This window comes from Miniopterus natalensis, chromosome 14 (assembly GCF_054644295.1).
Source record: "Miniopterus natalensis isolate mMinNat1 chromosome 14, mMinNat1.hap1, whole genome shotgun sequence".
NCBI classification, from domain to species: domain Eukaryota; kingdom Metazoa; phylum Chordata; class Mammalia; order Chiroptera; family Miniopteridae; genus Miniopterus; species Miniopterus natalensis.
This window is the reverse complement of record NC_142094.1, coordinates 46,813,096-46,833,493: the sequence shown is the minus strand read 5'-3', so window position 1 is coordinate 46,833,493 and position 20,398 is coordinate 46,813,096. Positions and strand designations below refer to the sequence as shown.

Sequence of the window (20,398 nt, the reverse complement as noted above, 5' to 3'; positions counted from 1 at the left end):
GAACGTTCAATGTTTAGGGGCCGGCATAGCCCTGGATACATGATAGCTTAATAAATAACTGCTGGTTATTGAGTGCAGCTACTCCAGTCCTGGCCTTGCTCAGTTATTTGTAATGTCTAATAAAGTTGAGCTTCCACGTCACAGTTTGAGAGAGTAGGCACTTTCCACTTAAGCCTGTCTGTACTTTTGGACATTAGACGTTCCAGATTCTGGAAAGGGAATGAATCTGCTACATAATCCTCCTGTATGCTTTGAAGTCAGTATATTTCGTTTCCCTCTAATAAATGATACCTGCAGAGCAGCTACTCAGGATCTTTAATAACATCCATCCTTCTTTCCTGACCAGCCTGGTAATGTTGAGTTGCAACGAGCTGAACGGATCGATAGTAATCACAGGGTGCTTGGAAAAGACAGGCTCCTCGGTAATCTTGGGACAGCTTAGTTAGGGTTGCCACTCAACCCAAGAGGATGGTGTGCGTGTGTGTGTATTATTTGATTTTAAGGATTTCTAAGGAAGAATGCCCCAGGTCTACCACTGCCTGGGTCTTCTTATTAGAAAATTGGCATGTAAATGAAGCCATGGGCACCCCAGCTTTTCCTCTCCTGAAGGTGTTCTTCACTGCTTCCCTGCAGTGGTGCTCAGGGATAGCCTGATTAGCTGCTCATTTGCTGGAGCAAGGAATGAAGTCCATTTGTAAGACCTGCCAAATCTTAGTCCTTTGCTGCTGACCCCATGGACAAAAATCATCTTTACATATTTGGCCATGAGTCCTTTTCTTCAGAGTAAATGATGAGCCATTTAATAATTGAGGACCAACAAACAGAGAAACCAGGGCACCTCAGTCTTGTTTGATCTGAGACTGACCTGAGGAAATTGTTGAAGAATTATTTTTTTTCTCTTTTGTCCAAGCGCTCTTTAAATATTTTAATTATCTTTTTTTTTTTTAAACACTCATCCGAGGATATTTTTCCCATTGCTTTTCAGAGAGTGGAAGGGAGAGAGAGAGAAATGTCGATGTGAGAGAGACATATCCATTGGTTGCCTCCCACACGCACCCGACCGGGGCCAGGGATTGAGCTTGCAACTGAGGTACGTGTCCTTGGCCTAAATCAAACCCAGGACCTTTCAGTCCTCAGGCTGATGCTCTAACCACTGAGCCAAACCAACTAGGGCTTAATTATCTTTTTTTTTAAATGTTTTTAAATATATCTTTATTGATTTTAGAGAGGAAGGGAGAGGGAGAGAGAGAGATAGAAACGTCAATGATGACAGAATCACTGATTGGCTGCAGCCTGCAACCCGGGCATGTGCCCTGACCGGGAATCGAACCCCGATCGCTTGGATCCTAGGTCAACGCTCAACGGCTGAGCCACACCTGGCTGGGCAGGGCTTAAATATCTTTATAATAAAATAATTCATGTAGAATGTAGAAAATCAGAAAACATAAAGAAGCAAAATTAAAAAGAACACACCCATATTGTGATCAGCAGAGCACTGCCTAAATAGACTATATCCTTTCTGTTCCATGAAGCTTACCCCAGAAACCCAAAACAGTGTGGACTCTCACCCCGCCAAAACACATACTGTCTTCAGCATAACATGGGCACCATGATTTTTTTCAAACTTTGTCCTTGATGATGATTTCATGTTAATTTCCAGTGGTTCAGGTGCTTTTGTTTCCCCAGAGAGATTCATTAGCTTCAGTAAGGGCTGAAAGCCTGCCCCCGCTTCCTTCCTCCACAATAGATGTTCAGATGCTTGTGGCATTGAATTGATTTTAATTATCCAGCAGGATAATGTTTTGCTTTTCCATTACCATTTTAGCTTTTTAGTATGAAAAAAAAAAAAATTCTAACTCCTGAATAAATACATATTTAGGCCTCTTAAAAGAATGTTCTCCGTTTCTGTTGTTGTTTTGGGTGGTTTTCCTAACTGACAACCACTGGCGATATTCGGGATTGAAAGTGTTTGTGCTCCAGACAAGTGGAGGAAAATTTAATTTGTCTGGTATGGGCTTTAACTGACAAATGTTAGAGATTGACCTTTTCAACAGAAATTTACTTGGAAATCCTAAGTGAAGCTCTGCTTTAAGCTAAATTTGTCACCAAGACATGATTAAATTCTCTTAAATGTAGATCAATTGCACATATTATTAATGGGAATTGAAATCTCCCTAAATGGTGTCATAAATTTAAAAGAGGTAAAAAAGGCTGTGAAGGTTAAGGTGCCTCATCTGCCAAGTGGATAATCTTATCTCAGAATCTCAGGACTCTCTTTGAGGTTGAGCGAGCTGTTCGTTCCCCAGTAGGCCGTGGCTACGCTGTTCAGAATCTATAGAGGCTTCCATGTTAAGTTTTTCATATCGCTGGACTCTGAGAGCCCCGCGTCTCCTAACACATGGTAGAAATGCCGTAAGTATGTTTAGAATGAGAGAAAGAAAGAAGAAAGGAGAGAGGGAGAGAAAGATTAAGGGAGAAAGGAATACGTTTTGACAACTTTCCTAGCTCACAGAATTAAAAAGAGGAAATGATACAGAGATGTGGCCTGAGAGATAACTGATGCTCTCAGCAGGGAAATAATAATTGATCGACTCAGAGCTCTAGCTATGAGTATATTATCAAGTTTGAGCATGACTTCATGCCTTGATTAGAGATGCCAACATATAAAAACTGAACAAATCAGATTCTTTTTCCTGTGACACTGTGTGTGTGAAGGGTCATTTTATGTGTTCAAGGTCAGAAGCAGCATTATTTTCTTATTTTCTTTACCCTGGTGAATTAGAAAAGCTTAAGTCAAAGAAATGAGTAGAGAGCAACAGAGATACAACCTGGACCTTTGGTTAATAGATTTGCAATTTTTTTATGGCTGTGCGCATTAGGTCCTGTGTTTCCCATTCAGCGTTTGAACAAGGCATATAGAATCTACAGGATGAAAAAGAAATGAAACACTTCTGAAAGGGGAAAATGGGAAGGTGTTATTAACATTCTTGATCATATATTCTAAACCTATGAATCTCACCCCTCATTCAGGGGCCCTTGGGGCTCGTAACATGCTCATGTAGATCAGACGCATATCTCAGGTTGGTGGCAAGTGACTCTTCTAAGAAATCAAACCAAATTGAAAGACATCTGCTTGCTCTGAAATTTCACTGACTTTCTACAAATGGCAAGGGGAACAGCCTGGGTGGATATCTCCCAAGCATGCCTGGAACACCTTATGTCAAACCTCTTCTGGGTTTCTCAACAATTATTTCTACATATCACCCGGCTCTGGTGGGCAGAGCGACACAAATTTGAATGTATATGTGGTGATAACTGTTCAGTAAAATCAGAATGGAACTTGAGTCTATGAAGGTTTTGCCGTTTGTTTTGTTTGGGGTATAGGCCTGGGCTATGTCTCCAGACAATGTAATTGGTTTTTTGTCCTATTCTTATTAAAAATCTTTGGGAAAGCCCTCTATCTGGAGAACCACAGCTTTTCTTTTCTCTTCTTTTCTCTTCTTTTCTCTTCTCCTTTTCTTTTCTTTGCCATTCCCTCTCTAGATTGTGTGTGTATGTGTGTGTGTGTGTGTGTGTGTGTAATCTCAGGATAACAAAGTAAGGCCAGCAACTAGGAATTCTGGTCTAAAGAATCTAGAATCTAGAATAGGATCAGCAAGCTGTAGTCAAAATCTGCCTACCCCCTGTTTTCATAAGTAAAGATTTATTGGAACACAGCTATGCCCTTCTGTTTACATATCTTCTGTGATTACCTGCCTGCTACAGGGCAGCGTTGACTAAGTGCATGACAGACACGATGGCACATATATAGTGTCCTGCCATTTATGGAAAAGTTTGCCACAGCCTGATGATCTAGATCACATTGCCGACAGCATGCCCAGTATGGGGTTGGAGAACCAGGTGAATTGCATGCCATTCTGCAGGTATCTTGGTGAAGATGAGGTGACACATAGACAACCCAACAGTGACAGTAAATCCAGAGGCAGGGAACTGAGGTATTTATGGCCTCCACTGAGCATCGGAAAGGGGTAGTAACTTAAATTTCACTTTAGGTGAGCTTGCCCTCAGAAGCACCAGCGGGAAATGGACCAATTCATATTTATATCTGTGTCCAAGGTACTTACAGGGCCTGTGGCGTACAGTCAAAAATGTTAAATACATGTTGGCTGAATAAATACAGGCTATCAAAGGGCAATTGGCCCTATAATTATTATCAATCCATTGGCGAGTGATAGGATACAGGTAAGAAATCTATTCTAAGGGTAGTGAGGCTGTCAGCAAATTTTAGCTTCTCATATCGTGCTGTTAAGCCCATTGGTCTTTAACCACCTTAACTGTCTCATTTTAATTTTTTTCTCCATAAGTACATGCTGTGGATAGATAATAGGCTTGAGTTTTATTAGGTGGAATTTGAAGAAGGCATTCCTGATATACATGATGTTACTGGAACAAATGACTAAGAGATGTTAATGAATTTCCTTTTCTGGCCTTTAAAAAATAATGGGATGCAAGCTCATCTCTCTGAAAAGGTTAAAGACTAAGGGCGGGATTAGTCAACGTAGAATATATTTATCACCCTTGGAACTATTTTTTTCTAGCAGGGAGCTCACAGAAGAATAGATATATATTAAAGAAATATAGTGTGCCAAAATCATGATAGTTATTTTAATTTTCACTACCCCTCTAAGTGTTAGGTACTGTTGTTCTCATCTTGCAGAAAAAGACACTAAAACTTAAAGAATATGGGGAAATTACTTGTAGTCACCTTGTCAATGAACCAGGCAAGGCATGAATGAAGGTCTTACTCTCTCCAAAGTGAAGGTCTTCCTGTTGGACCATTGCAGCCTTTCTGTTGGAAAGTCATTGTTCTTTTTTGTCTTCTTAAGGGACGTGCTGTGCTGTTGAAAGGGGCGTCCAGCTTGGTTCTTAGGGTAGCACCTGATTCTGCGCACTCCTACAGAGAGGAATCCTATTTTTGTTCCTTTTTTTTCTTTTTTTCTTCTAACACAAAAAAGGAAGTTACAGACCATTTTCTTTCTTCTACTCATTTGTGTTTTAGCCTATTCCTTGGTCATCCTGTGGAGTTTCAGACACTCAAACCCTTTTCTCAAGATGGGTTGTTCTAAATCTGGGAAGTTTATGAAGTTGTAGATTCCTGAGCACTTCCAGGACCTGTTGGATTAGAAGTTCTGAGGAAGAGACCCAGGAATCTGAATTTATAACAAGCTTTCTTCCTCCCTTCACCCCACCCGCATTGTAAATGTCAGGGAGACTGTCCTTTAGAGAGTTTGATGTCCTTCGATGACCCAAGATTTAGGAACTCCTCAACTTAGAAATGTTTTCCTAATTATGTTTTTAGAGTTTTTTATTTTTTTAACACAAAGAGATTATTTTCTAGTTCTTTAGTCCCAAGGCTGCTCTAGGAAATAATTTTTTAACTGCAGTATGGCTGAAGTGTAAAACACTTCAGGGAACCTTTTGAGCTTAGGAATATTGGTTGGTTCTATTTGGATCTTTAAAAGAAGCCCTGCCTGTTCTTGGCCTACTCATAAAGGTTTAGTAAGTTGCCAAAAACAAATTCCCTAGGTCACATATGACCTGGAGACTCCTTTCCCTTCTAAACAGCATTTGGGGAGATCCAACTTCATTTTAAGAGATTTAGGCTCATGCACCCTCATGTGGAAACATTGGGACATTCTGCCTGTCTTTCCTCTGCCACCCCTCTGTTCGGCTTGGACACACAACCCGCACTACTGACCATTTCTCTTCTGGGAAGCAGATAGAGTGCATTGCGTTGAGCCCTCGCAGTGGCCTGATCTCCAGCCATGTGCTTTAAGATCACTTTCTGTAAAAACCCATCTGCAGATCTTGTACTTGACCTAAGACCAGATGTCAGAGGAACAAAATACTGAATCTCATTTTGAATCACAATTGTTGTTATAAATAGCAAACTTTATAACCTGGTAGATCCCATGGATACAAAGTGATGGATGTGCTTCTGTTAATTAAAAAAAAAAGGTCCATAACTCCCAGACTATAGTTCAACTTGAAGTAAATGATAATAATAAAGCACAGCTAATCCACTGTTGAATTATTTATGTTGATTATAAAAACCGCATCCTCAATCTCAAGGAAGCCACGCTCCTTACAGAGTATCAGTAACTATAGTGTCTGAGGAATTGCCTAGTCCTGAGTAAACAGGGATGATCAGGCCATGAATCAAGGTTATACTAAGAAGTACAAATGGGGAGCAACCAAATAGTCCCGGGGATGTAAAGTACAGCATAGGAAATATAGTCAACAATATTGTAATAAGTATGTATAGGTCCAGGTGGGTACTGGAGATATTGGGGGATCACTGTCAACTTTACAGTGTAAAGTATATGATTGTCTAACTACTATACTATACACCTGAAAGCAATACAAAATAATATTGATTGTAAACTAATTGAAAAATAAAATTTAAAAAAACACACAGGAAGATTTAAAGAAAGATTAAGCTAAAGAAGAGCCAAAATTGAAGAAATTATGATAAATTATAACTAGAAATGTTATACATGATAAATAGAAATTATTATATATTATTAATAGAAATAATTCTAGATCACTATGCCTTGGTGCAAATGATAATGTGATGGTAGCCTCCAAGTATTCCTCTCTGACCAACCATGCCCAGGAGTGAATGACTCCTGGCCCAAGTCCTTAGTCCAAGGCAACCTTATCGCCTGACTAGACTCCCTGCTTCTTCCACTTCTGCCATTCTCTAGTTTAGTTTCCACTCGGCAGCCAGAATTTCCCTTTAAAAATGGTGTCAGTTTTTGACATGCGTTTGATCAATCCCTCCCATGCCTTCCCACCTCACATTCGAGAAAATCCAAACTTCTTACCCTGTACTCCAGGGAAAGCCTTAGGTGGCCTGGCCCCTGCCTGATTCTCCCTATCCTTCGCCCTCTAAGCTGTAAGCATGCGACTTTCTTGTGGCCCCTCTGGTGCACCTTCAGGCCTCTTCACTTGTACTTTCCTCTGCTTCTGGTGCACACCACCCCTCCTCAGCCTTCGCATCGGCTCAGAGAGGCCTTCTAAGGCCATTCGATCTAAAGTAGCCACCACACAATGTCATTTTTTACAGCAACGCTCTCCTTTGTTTTCACCTGAAAATATCAGATAGTCTTATTGGTGGGATTGATTGTCTTTCGTGCTAAAATGCAGGCTCTGTTAGGTAACTGAACCTTCACTGATCTGATTCATTCCCCTCAGTTAGGATAAGAGACCTGCCCCATCTCAGAATGAAGGCATTCAGAAATGTCAAGAGAAAAGAACCGTCTTAGGCATAATGTTGACTGTTATTGGGGGTCCAGACGGAGCTTTCTGTGATTATGCAGATCTCATTGGCTGGGCTCATTGTGTATTAGTAAATATTTATAAAGCACTCTGCATTGACTAAATGTTTCGCAATCAGGTCGATTAGTGATTCCTCCCAGCAGCCTTGTAAGGTCAATTAGCATTATTAAAGAACAGCCCAGAGAGGTTGGGCAACTTGCCCAAGGTTACTCAGCAGGTCATTGGCAAAGCACATTGGCACCTCCAGAGCCCATTATGAGGATAAGTTCTGGTGTTTACTCCTCTTGGAAGAGTGACCCCTAGTCACTTTTCTTGTAAGGTAGGCTTATAAACACTAAATGTTCTGAAGGGACAGAAGTGTGGAGGCCTTGAGTTGAAGGAGTTATTGGTGCAATTAGAAGCCAGAGCCAGCTATTGAAAGTGGAAAGTGCTGCTTAATGGCACTGAATTGGAAGACATGTTACTTTTCAGAGAATGAGAGAAATGGAGTTTGAAATACAAGATTGTAAAATGTAAGGAAGTACATAGAAAATAAATTTGAGTGCTTTTGGGAGATGAGAAATAATAATAAGTTATAGGGCAAAAATATTTTAGAACAAAATCTGGGACATGCTATTAGAAATAAATTCTATTCAGAAATAAGTTGAATTCTTCAAAACCATATGCCACCAACTCACCTCCATTAAGCAGAGTTTTCTGAAGTTTCGGGAGAATGAAATCTGGTTTTCAAATACATATTATTACAACCTTTGAAGCCCAGTATACATGTGACACAGGCTCACTGTTACCCACATGTCCTGCTAAACCTCTAGGAACATACATCAAGGAGAGCAGTCTCCATTTTAAGATCTTGCTGCGTCACACTTGGCATTCGTATTTTTCTGTGTTTTTCTTCCTTAAGATTTAAGAGAAGTAGTTCTAAGTCGGTGCTCTATTAAATCCTAGATAATTTTGGTCCTTTGGACCTTCAGTTTACATCCCCCAACTCTGTTCCTTGGAAGCAAATTCTGAACTGACCATCAGCCACAATAATAACTGCTTACGTGGACAAATACTTACTACATGCCAAGAACTTTCTAGGGAGCATACAATTAATCCTTCCAACAATCCTGTGAGACCAACACTATTGTGACCCCCGTTTTACAGACAGGGAAACTAAGCTCCTAAGTGTAAACCCAGAACCTTCTCTCTATAAAACCTTAGTGAGAGCTTTCCTTTGTCAGACACTTAAGGGGCACAGGACTCCGTGTGGTTTAGGCGCTGTTATGTTGGTGAGTGACCAGCTTGGATTCCAGGTCTTCTTGGTTTATAGCCTTTGCTCCCGGAGTCCTCCCCGCCTTGCCATAAGTCAAACACACTGAGCTTGGTCCTGACATGGTGCCCTTGCACTTGCTGTCCCCTCTGCTTGTGGCAGTCTTTCTTGAAAACGCACCTCCCTCTTCCATGACTGAGATTTACTCTCAAATGCCTTATCCAAGAGGGCTTCTCTGGCTACACTATATAAAGTAGCACCCCCATCTTCACTGTCTGTCCTTCTTACTCACCTCCTCCTTCATGGTGTTTACCATTACCTGAAAAAGTATATTTTCTGTGTTTGCAGTTTGCCTCTTCCTACTAGAATTTAAGCTTCACAAGATCAGCAGTTGTGTAATATTTTTCTCCTTTCTCTGTTTTATTGCCAGTGCTTAGAACAAGGCCTGGAACATGGGAAACACAGCATAAGTAATTGTTGAATGAATTGTTGAATGAATGAATGGACCACCATACTATATTGCTACACTGTATGTTTAATAATTCAATTAGCTTCATGGAAACTACCCATTATGTCTGGTTTTGAAGAATCAGTCTTGGACTTCTGGTGAACATTTTGTAGCACCTTTTACCAAGTGTTCAGGTGCCACCAGTGCCACAGAAAGATGAAGGCCAAGAAGGATCTGAGTGTTTTAGTTTAGTGTTCATTGTGGAGCTATGGTAAGATCATGAATGTGGCTTCCAGTTTTTTCCTGGATTACTTTGCTGCTTAAATAAAATTGGAAAAGCTGGGTCTAGAGCGATGGTGTAGGTTAGACCTCCATCCCCAGTCACCTGTACCATCCCGATTGTATGAAGCAGATAGTGTTACCTTTGGGTTGGTTGGATATCACCGCGTGCAGACTGGAGGGGTAAGAATCAATGACTGAAGTATTCCTAGACTTTTAAATCTCTATCCCATGAGGGATACTTGCCTTGTAAGTATTCTATGTGTTTTTTAATTGTTAATATCTTCTTTGCCTGACAGTCATCCCCAGTCCTGGTCCCATTCCCAAATGTGACCTTAATTTTCTGTGTGATTGATATGATTGTAAAGTGTAGTTATATGCAGTTCGTAACACACCTAAGCCTCTAGTTTTTATTGTTGTTTTTTGTTTTTGTTTGTTTATTTTGGAGGAGAAACAACTTTTCCATATAGCATTGCATTCCTTTCTTAGAATATTGATTATAAGATGGCTAGGCCTTATCAAGTTTCTTCCTCTGATAATATGAAGGTCCTTTTCATATTTGATAACCTGTAATTCCAAGAAATGTCATAGAACAGGAAGCAGAAAACCTGGGTTCTCTTTTCACTTGAGCACCAACTAATGGTCGACTTACTTTACTCTGAGTTTCAGCCCCTTCATCTGTAGAATCCTGTGGTTGGACTCATTCTATTCTGTGGAAACTGAATTAGTTTTCTGACATGGATTCTAAAACAAGGGAGATGTATACTTGTGCCATTTCAGCTCTGGGACAGTGCATTCTTCACATCTAGGCCTTGCACTTGGGAGGCAAAACATACATAATTGTTGAATGAATGAATGAATGGACCATCACACTACATTGCCTTATTATAATCCTAATAATTAAGTTAGCTACATAGAGACTACATATCATGCCTGGCTTTAAAGAACTAGTCCCTAGTACCACCAGTATCTTTGGAGTCTTGGTTCATTAGAGGCTTGGGCTAAGGATTCTCTTTCAAATAGGAAATTGTCTTTAGGATGATAACTGGCAGATACTATGAACAGTGGCAAGTCCTTATTTGGAAGGCAGGTGATCTGAGTTCTGGGAGCTCCATTGGAAATTTTTGTTCTTCCTGGACATGCTATTCTGTCTCTCTACAAAGAGCACAGCACTTAAATGGCTGAGCCATCTTGTCTGTGTATTAAGCACGCTGGCTTGAGAAACCAACTGCTTGAGTTTGAATCCAGGTCCTACCATTATGGTTGTGTGGCGTTTTGACAGTTGGTCATCTTCTTTAAGTCTTGATCTCTACATCTGTAGCATGTGGGTCATATCAGTACTTAACTCATAGGGTGTTATGAGAATTAAATGAGGCAAGCCTTATAAAGCGCTTGTTAGCCCAGAGTATGCTATGTGTTGAGCATTGAATAAATGTTCACTCTTATTGTTCATAAACTATTTGGCACATTCGGTTATGAGTATAAGGTAATGCAGTCTATTTATGGGTGACCTCAGCATGAAGATGGAAGTGTTGGACCAGAAATGTCTGGGGATTAGGGTCATATCAAAAGAGAGAACACTTTATATAACTGAACAGACATGCCTACCTTTTCTACATTTATCTTTACCCGTGTAACTGATATATGCATATTATGTTTTCCCTTGCTATATTTATATGTAATATTTTAATAAATTAATGCATAATGCATTTTACAAAAACATCTGTGTGCGTTCTTCCTAAGTAAGCCCCTAATTTCCCTTACATTTGTGTCATAATTACCACTCAGCAGGGAGCCCTGAAGTTTTTTTGCTTTCTTACCCTCCGAAAAGAAATGCAAAAACCAAATGTGAAGTTTCTCAAATTATATGTTTGGACAGTAGAGGAGAGCATTTCAGAGTAGTGTGTTTAATCAGTAACATTGTTCGAGCACCTTTGGATCATGAGGAGAAGCTACAATGGCGGAGCAAGGGACAGAAGCGTGGGCAGAAATGTACCCTGCTCGCTGACAGATGCCGGCAGGTAGGGAACATCAGAGCCGTGCAAGGGTGACCCGTGCAGAGCACAGCAAGCCTGCAGGAGAGGGTGTAGTGTGTTACACGGGCTGTCGAGGAGAGAGCCTTTGCATTTAGCAGAGGGAGGTGAGTAAGCTCAATGAAGGAAAGGATGCGTAAGTTCAGCCTTGAAGTAGACAAATGGACTTGATGGGCAGAAAGAAGGGTGAAAGGATAAATGGGAACTGGTCCTGCCTTTAGAGGACATAGTGTATGAGCACAGGAAACTCTGAACATCGACAGTTTCAGTGTAGAGGGGTCTGGGATGTCGTGGAAGAGAGAAGAGAGACTACTGGTCGACCGGCATTGTCAGGTGTCCCTGAGAAGGTGGCTGTCGAGGAGAATCTCGAAAGATGAGAGGGATTGCGTGCCCTGGCCACCAGCCCCAGCGTGTCTGTGTAGCGGGGGGATAGTACATTTGCAAAGACAGGGACGCGTGAGAGAGGCAGCGTCTGAGAGAAAGCAAGTAGTCCTTCTACCTGGGCTGCTGCAGCTCAGGTAAGTCCCAGACCCCGCAGAGATGGCAGGGGCCTTCCCCGGTGTGGAACTTGAACTGAAGCGGAAGGTTCAGATGAGAGACACTGGAGACAGACTGTCCCCTGTGTGCGTGTGTGTGTGGGTAAGGAGAAGTCTCTTCCTATGCCTGTTTCTGAAGAAGCTGAACAGAAGACCTCTACTTAATTTGCCTTCCATTTCTTAAGCCAAATAGTCAGAGATCCAGTTAGCAGTGCCAACCAGTTTGGGCTATTTTTATACTCAATAATGAACTGGAAGGTACTTCAGAGGTAAAGGTAACCCGTCTTTAATGGTATGGCTATTATGGATCTCCAATGTTATCTCCAGCAGAAATATATGGCATGTGTGTGGCAATGTGTTGTATACGATATCGACTCCTTTTCCATGGACAATATGTGTACAGTCACAATCAAATACATTCAGTTTCTTATCTCAGCTGCTCCCGGGACTAGAAACATCAATGCCACAGCGTGGTGACACACGGAACAGAAGGACAATGGCACAGAAAGCCCAGGAAAATGAGAATATTCACAACTTGTGAACACGTAGGTACCCCCCCACGTCTTACATTTAAAAAATACAATCCTTTTTTATTGCAAATAAAATTCCAAATTCTGTGACATATGGCAGAGTGGAAATACCTTTGTATCCCATTGACATGCTCTGCCCCCCAATCCCACTGTTTAACGTCCTTCCCTCTAATTCTGCAAGTTAACCTGAAAAGTTCAGGGAATCTAAGAAACAGAGGAAGCTTATTTGGCTCGGGCTGCACCACAGCATCTCATCAGCACGTTTAAATTATATCTTTAGACTGCCTGGCAGAATCCTTCGAAAGCAGGAGACAGCTTCCTTCAGCTCTTCGTCATGGTTTGATGTAGATGGCCTATTATATTCTGGAGGTATTATGAAAAATGGATTTGGAGATCTTTGCCTGACAGTGGGTAGACTAATGGAATCTGGTGACGTATTTAGAATTACGGGGGTTTGTTATAACATGGGAATAGAAATATCAGTTGCACTGACAGGTTAAAAAAAAAAAAATCTGTCAATGAATGATAATGAAGTTATTTAAATGTCGACTCACTCGCAAACATTCTCCAAGCCCTGAATTATTCTCACTGCTTTAACCTCATGCATCCCATGTTATTAAGGAGCAGAGTCTGTGAGGCAGCCCGTGTGCCTTTGGCTTTGGGAGCTATTTTTATGCCACCAAATGCACTAGGAGCAATGAAAGTGGCTGCTCTTGATGATTTTAGGAGAGAAGCAAAAAACACGGAAGCCGCAGCTGCGCGGTTTAGAGGCGATGCTGGTTTTCGTTTCAGGACATCTCGGCGCTGAGTCGAGCGGTGCCCTGGTGCTCCCTGTCGCCGAGCTTCCCCCCGGAGCTTGAGTCTGTCTGTGACCTTGGCAATATGGCTCCATGTGCCTGGGTAGGGCATCTTTCCTCTCTGGGGCTGGAGGTGGAGAAGTAGGAGCTCGGGTTATTTGGGTACTTTCTAAAGCCTTTGGAAGAAGTAGCCTGGCGCATCCTTGGTTCAAAGAGTGTGCCCATTAGGCAGCATACATTCATTTACCCGCATGTGCAGAAGGCACCTACTATGTGTTGGCACTGTCCTGGAGACCGGAGACTCGGGCGTGAACAGAGATATAGTCACTGCCTTTGGGGTGCTTTGAGTAGTCAGGAGATGGATATCAGGCAGAGGTTTCTTGATGAAAAAGTAGAGGAGCGTGGAGCATGCCCACCTCCCTCCCCCCGCACAGCTGATTGCGCCTGCTCACAGCAGGGACGGCGGAGCTCCTGCCAGGCCGCGCCAGCTTCCGATGGACTTAGTGGAAGTCCAGCGGGCCGCGCAAGAAGAGCCAGCAGCCGTCAAGTCAGCGAGTAGCCCAGAGCCGAATTGCGAGTGCCCACTGTGTCCGGGGAGCTCTTCTGAGAGCTCGGAAGCCGGCAGTGAACAGAACAGGCGTCCTTACCGCTCTCACGGAGCTCACAGTCTGGTGGGGGAAGATAGATAGCACGGGGGGGGGGGGGGGGGGGGGGTAAACAGCACGAGGAGAATGAGAGAGCCTAAGGGGTTTGGAGTGTGCTGGGGGAGGGGAGGGGTTGCTGTGTCATGCCCCAGGACTGCTGTCCGGAAAGAAGTGAGAGGCCGTCCGCTGGGGTATCTGGGGAAAGAGCTTTCAAAGTACAGGGAATAGCAAGTCTAGAGTGGGCAGGGGTAGGGATCAGGCAGGAAAAGGGAGGGGTTAAAGGTTGGCCACCTCACAGTTATTATATTGCAAGCCTATTAGGTAAAAAAGTAAATGTGGAAATAGCAGATCTGGAGTGTATTTGTTGAAGGAACCAGGGCACTGACTCGTTACTCAGCGGGGGCCTGAGTCTGCTTCTGTGTGACTTCAAGCTCTCTTAGTTGGTGGCATCTTGGTCATCTTCATGAGACATCGTCAAATCATTAAGAGGTTGAGCGACTTACTTTGACCACATTTCCAGCCTTTCCAGGAGCCAGGGGTCGGCCAGATCAATGACATACTTTCTTTTCTTCGATCATTGTGAGGGTCTCTGCTTGTACTTTTCTTAAAATCGACTCTCCCTGGCAGGTACCTGTGTCCTGTTACCTGATGTGAGGAAAAGCCAGGTTTTGATCTGCACCATGGAGGACCTTGAACAGTTTCAGTTCATATTTCTTTTACTAAGAAATGCAGGACTAGACTTTGTAAACATGCTCTCTTCACCTCTTGTAGCTTTTGAGAGCGGCAGCGCACCATGGGGTTAAGTGGCAGCAACTTCCAAGTTCGGTGGCCTTGGGTAGGCTGAATGTACTTCTGGGTCCTCCTCATCTGTAGCATGTGGTTAACATCAACGTTCATTTCACAAGAATCTGCATATGAAGAGCTTAGATCATGTTCAATTTTATTATCTGTTAGGTTTCTGAAGCATGATAGTCTGTTAAGCAATGGGATCCTGGCTCATTTATTATAGAAGCAGTGTGTTATATCTTTAACTCTTAAATTTCGGTTCTTACCCTTACCTCTCAAATCCAAGCCTCACATAAAACTAACACATGCCCTTTAAAATATGATAGGCTAGCCTGGCCAGTGTGGCTCAGTTGGTTGAGAATCAGTCGTCCCATGCACCAGGAGGTCACTGGTTTGATTCCCTGTCAGGACACATGCCCAAGTTTGGGGCACGATCCCCAGTTGGGGTGTTCACGTGGCAGCCGATCCATGTTTCTCTCTCATCGATGTTTCTGTCTCTCTTTTCCTCTCCCTTCCTCTCTCTGAAATCAATAAAAACATATTAAAAAATAAATTAAGTAAAATACAATAGTCTAAATTCAGTTGCATTTAAAAGTGGTAATAGCTTCACGAATAGCTTCTGTTCTCAGCAAATTCAATCGCAGTCATTTTCAGTGGTTGAGGCTTTCCTTGAGGGTTCACATTATGGATTTTAGTAAGTGTTAGGCAAAGAATACCAAAAAAATAAAGAAAAAAATAATGATAACATGAGTAACAGAAGCTATCATTTATAGATTGTTTATTATATGCCAACCATTTTGCTTGGCACTTTTTATGAACTAATTTCATTTTCAAATGATTCTGTTCTGATTTATTATCTTATTTGATGGTATAAGATTACAGTTGAGGAAATCCAATCCCACGTTTTACTTCTGTTGCTCTTTGTGGAAACTAGTCATGTCCTGTATTGATCCCTTCAAATGTGATGGGAGACTTCACTCTCTCAAAGAGATCTAAGTTCTTGGAAGGCAGGTGCCAGGCCTTCAGCGTGGCTCCTCCACCCCTTGAAACAAGTAATTTTAGCTCTATGCATTTGGTAGATGAGTAAAGACATGCTTTCAAATGTTCTAAAAGTTACTATTTCAGATATGTTTGTAAAAAGGGCAAAGGAGGGATCAAGGCTCAAAAGCAGAAACATCCCAGCTGTGATTTTGATTTAATCACATGCATATTTATTTTCCTGGAATACTTATTTTTTAAGCTTTTAGTTTTTTCTAGTACCTCAAAGGTGTTGACAGGAATTCTATTTTTCATCTGTAGATAAGTCAACCTGTAAACAAAACCTGAAAAAAAAAAAGCTGGCTTTGGAATGTTTTAAAAAATGGTACAAATTGAGAATTCAAGGCTACTTATATTGTATCTTAATGTCTATGGCTTTGTATGATACATAATTGTTAAGATTGCTTCCAAGGGTAGTTTTTGTTTGTTTGTTTGTTTGTTGTTTGTTTTGCCTTTACAAACACTTTATTTTTAGCACTGGCTGGCTCTTCTGTTTGCAAATGTAGTTTTAAAATATTTTTATTGGTCCCCTTTTCTTATAAAGCCAAGATCCATAATCTTTCTTTAAAAAAAAAAATCTTTGCCCGGCTGGGCGTGGCTCAGTGGTTGAGCGTCGACCTAGGACCCAGGCGATCAGGGTTCAATTCCCGGTCAGGGCACATGCCCGGGTTGTGGGCTCAATCAATGACTCTCTCATCATTGATGTTTCTACCTCTCTCTCCCCCTCTCCTTTCCTCTGTCTGAAATCAATAAAGATATATTAAAAAAAAAAAAATCTTTGATATTGTATTATCCTATGTATTTGTTCAGAACACTTACCTCATTACATATTCCTCAAGAATGGATCTTATAGTCAAATATCCTTGGAAAATGCTATATGACATATGCATTTAAGAGTTTCACAGTATTTATTAGAATAATAAAATTTATGTACATATATAAGAAAAATGAAATTTATAAGTTCTGAATTAAGGGAACATTAAATTGTGTTTAAGCATTTCATAATTTTCTTTTTAATCTTGGATAATACTTCTCTTTCTCTCCCTTATCCTTGAGGATGATACTTAAAATATTTAACAGACAGTACATGGACTCACCAGCCAACCTGCTGTCAACTGTCTGTCTCTCCTCTGCTCTTTCCGAGCCCACATCCCTAGGAGACTGCAGTTCCCACAGTTGGCCATGTGAAGTTAGCTGGAAGCATCTGTTAGCTGTGAGGGGATTTGCAGATGGGCTCCAGGAATTGCCTTCCAGGATGCAGTGCCTCCTCCAAGGGCACTGTCTCCTTCACTGGGATTGGATGAGTCACTGACCATTGAGAACAGGGGCTCCTCTTAGTGTTGGAGCAAGTTCCTTGAGGACCTCTGGTGTGCCAGCCCACAGTCTTTTGATTGCTGGACTGTAAGGATATCTAGAAGGCCTCCTGGGGAAAAGCCATGTAGTGAGGTTGGCACAAGTGCTGCACATAAAACGATGCAGTAAATATTTACCAACTGATTTGCAAGTGTTGGAATGTTTTCATTTCTGTACCATTGTACCAGTGTATCCCAGCTGATTGTTTGTTTCATCCATGACACATGTCAACCTCTTATTCTAGTTCTATGGGACAACCTTGGGCAACTGCTAGTCTGTGCCATTTTGGGTTTGTGGAAATGCATCATTTTTTTTCTCTTATTGTCTATTGATTATTACAATGCCATGATGTTTAAGCATGTAAGCTTTTCTGGAATGGAGAATTAACAAATTTTATTTTAGTTTTTAAGTTTTGAAAAGTCAAGGGGCAAGAGATAGCACAAAAAGTCATGACAGTTACCTTGAAGGATCTAGACTGGTGATGTAATAAGAGGAAAGCATCTAATAACATGGTAAAAGTTGCTAATGTAAATCTGAGCTAGTTCCTCCATTATCATCTTTTTACACTGGAATTCCAGTTAAATACACACACAGACAAACACACACACAAAAATGAGCATGATTTTGTATAAAATCCTTATACAATAATCTTTATTTGTCCTTGTTGAGAATTTTTTAGTGGAAAATATTCATCGAGTAGCTCAGGGGTCAGGTTAATAGAAATGATAAAAAACGAATCATCACCTCTCTATGGAATGGTCCCCACTTCTCTAGCCTCCTTTCCTGTTGCCCCCATTAGGAAAAGTGAACCATCTTCTCCTCTCCCACATAGTTCTGCTGACTTCCCCCCTCACTGGGCAAAAGTTATTAAAGTAACAGTATTTGCACAGTTAATCTTCCTCACACTACCCCCCATGGTGATTGTGCATCGATTTGTTTGTTCTTAAACTTGTAAGTATTGTTCAGAATAATGAACAGAAAAAGCTATCCAAGGAAAGGAGCTTAAAAAGCTAGTAAAATTTTTGAGGCAAGCCTTAATAAGAAGAGAAAATTCTCCTTTTATTTACCCTTCAAACTTCTCACTTACTCCAGTGAGACCAGGGTAAGGATGGGGGGGGGGTTGCCAAACACCAAGATTGCACTGAGTTATGTAGTAAGTCTCAGATATTTCTTAGAGAATAGGAGGAAACTTCACATCAGCATGAGTTTGAGGAGAAAAAAGGTGAATATGGTCCATAGATAAGATCTCCTATGAGAGTTTTGGAATGCTCTTCAAAGAGTCCTGAAGAAAGCCGGTTGTATCTTTAGGTTACACACGGTGCCTTCTAGTTTATGGTGTTCTTACCCCTTCCCTTCTCTAGAGTCTTACCCATTTTCCATTTTTAAGATCCTTGATTCTTCCAAAAATCTTTGCATAATACCCCAATCTTTGGTGATTTGAGGTATCATTTAAGTTCTATGAAGTATTGACTATTTGTAATATATACAGATATATTACATATTATATAACAATATGTAATTGTGAAAATACAATATTATCCATAATGTTTATAGATAAAATATATAAAATTTAGGGTAAAAATACCCCAGGGTCCCCAGCCAGAATAAATTCTTATTTCCTTAATTTCAGAATCACATGTTACACAGCTTTTGTACTGCGGTAGGTTCTCGATTCATGGTGATGAGATTTTAGCATGAGCTTCTTCTATTTAGTTTTCCTGCCCTGTGGGAATTTGTACTTTTATCATTATTACAAATGAATTAAAATTATTACATTTTTATGTTTTTCTAATTAAACCAACTTTTTTTTCTAAGCCTTGTTAATTCTTATCTGTATTGTTGCATTTAACACATTATAACTTTGTGTGTTTTCCTCTTGTGTAAAGCTGTTGGATTCTTGTACCCTGGTACATTTTTGGGAGCTATGTAATATATATGAATGAATGAATGAATTCTATCAGGAATCTCCTATATGAAAAATGAAGGCTGAAAGGAACTTTTATTTATATCTGTTTTCTTTAAATTAAAAAAAAAAAAAAAAAAGGCTGTGGTATAATATTAGTAACACAGAGCTTAGGGCCGGAATCTCTGAATTCAAATTCTAGCTGACCACTTATCAGCTATTTTCTTTGAATAGGTCACCTAAGTTCATTCAACCACTTTCTTCAAATACAGATAATATTCTCTACTGCACATGGTAGTAATAATGATCTAATAAGATTACAATTCTGAAATATATAATAGACTTTCATAGAGAAGGTGATTAAGGCTTATTTATTGAGTCTGAATTAATAAATTATTGACCAATGGCTAGATGAAGATGAGAGAATCTCCACAAAGATAAGGTCAGTGCCAAGAAGTAATATCCTCTCAACACCAGGTTGCTTAACACTGGAAAAGGCCACTGAGTAAGACTGTGAAATTTAACATAATAAGACATTTCCTTACTCTTAAATAATAGGAAAAGACTGAATGACCTTTGAAGGGACTGACCCAACATATATTCTATGACTCATGGAAGAAAACACAATTTGTTGATAAATCAGAACCTGCTTTTCCACTGGGCCAAAGATAAAGCATAAATTTGGAAATGTCAAATATAAGTCAAATCTCTTTATCCTTTGGTCAATTCAAGGGACACGCTCATCTCTTAATCTTTTAAAATTAACCACATCCTTTATGCAATGTAGAGATGGAGCAGTAGAGAGAGATGGAATTTTAATTTTTACCAATTCAATTTAAATGCAAATGCTAACCACTCACATGATGCTGCTGTGTACATAATTAAGCATCATTATGTACTACATGAATCATTTAGCAACCTCCCGAGAGCCATTCTACTATGTAAAACATACATTATACTGACAAGCAGCCAAATGACGTATACTTCTGTCCTCATTAATGCTCCTTTTGAATTACAGGTCAACCGATTATGGGACAACCTATGAGAAGCTGAATGATAAAGTCGGGCTGAAAACAATTTTAAGCTATCTCTACGTGTGTCCTACCAACAAGCGTAAGGTAAGAAATGTATATTCAGCATGCTTCTTATTCATGATTCAACTTCAATCTTGGCTGGCTAACCTCTCTAGCCACCTAAAAATCCATTACAGATAAGCTTTAAGAGATGTATAGATGAGTTGATGAATGTTAAGGTGGTAAAATGTCTGAGACATGGTAATTTTCAGATCAGCAGCTGTGACTGTAGGAGGGCAAGGGGTAGGTATATCGTTACCATTTCCAAAAGGCAACTGCAGGGTATGAGTCTGTTAGATGGATGCTGCTGACTCTCTTGTAAGACTGCTAACCAATCATTGACAAGAATCAGAACGAGCCTTGACAAAACAGAAAAAAAGATGGG

General features: G+C 40.7%; 1 protein-coding gene across 4 annotated transcripts in view; it reads left to right on the top strand.

Moving 5' to 3' along the window:
• The window catches only part of SORCS1 (sortilin related VPS10 domain containing receptor 1), a 394,451-nt gene that overhangs the window by 184,780 nt on the left and 189,273 nt on the right, over positions 1–20,398 (top strand). For all 4 annotated transcript variants that reach the window (XM_087823933.1, XM_087823932.1, XM_087823934.1 and 1 more), the window contains exon 3: positions 19,959–20,058. In XM_087823933.1, the coding sequence (XP_087680059.1) occupies positions 19,959–20,058 (100 nt within the window). The remainder of the gene's footprint in view (positions 1–19,958; positions 20,059–20,398) is intronic.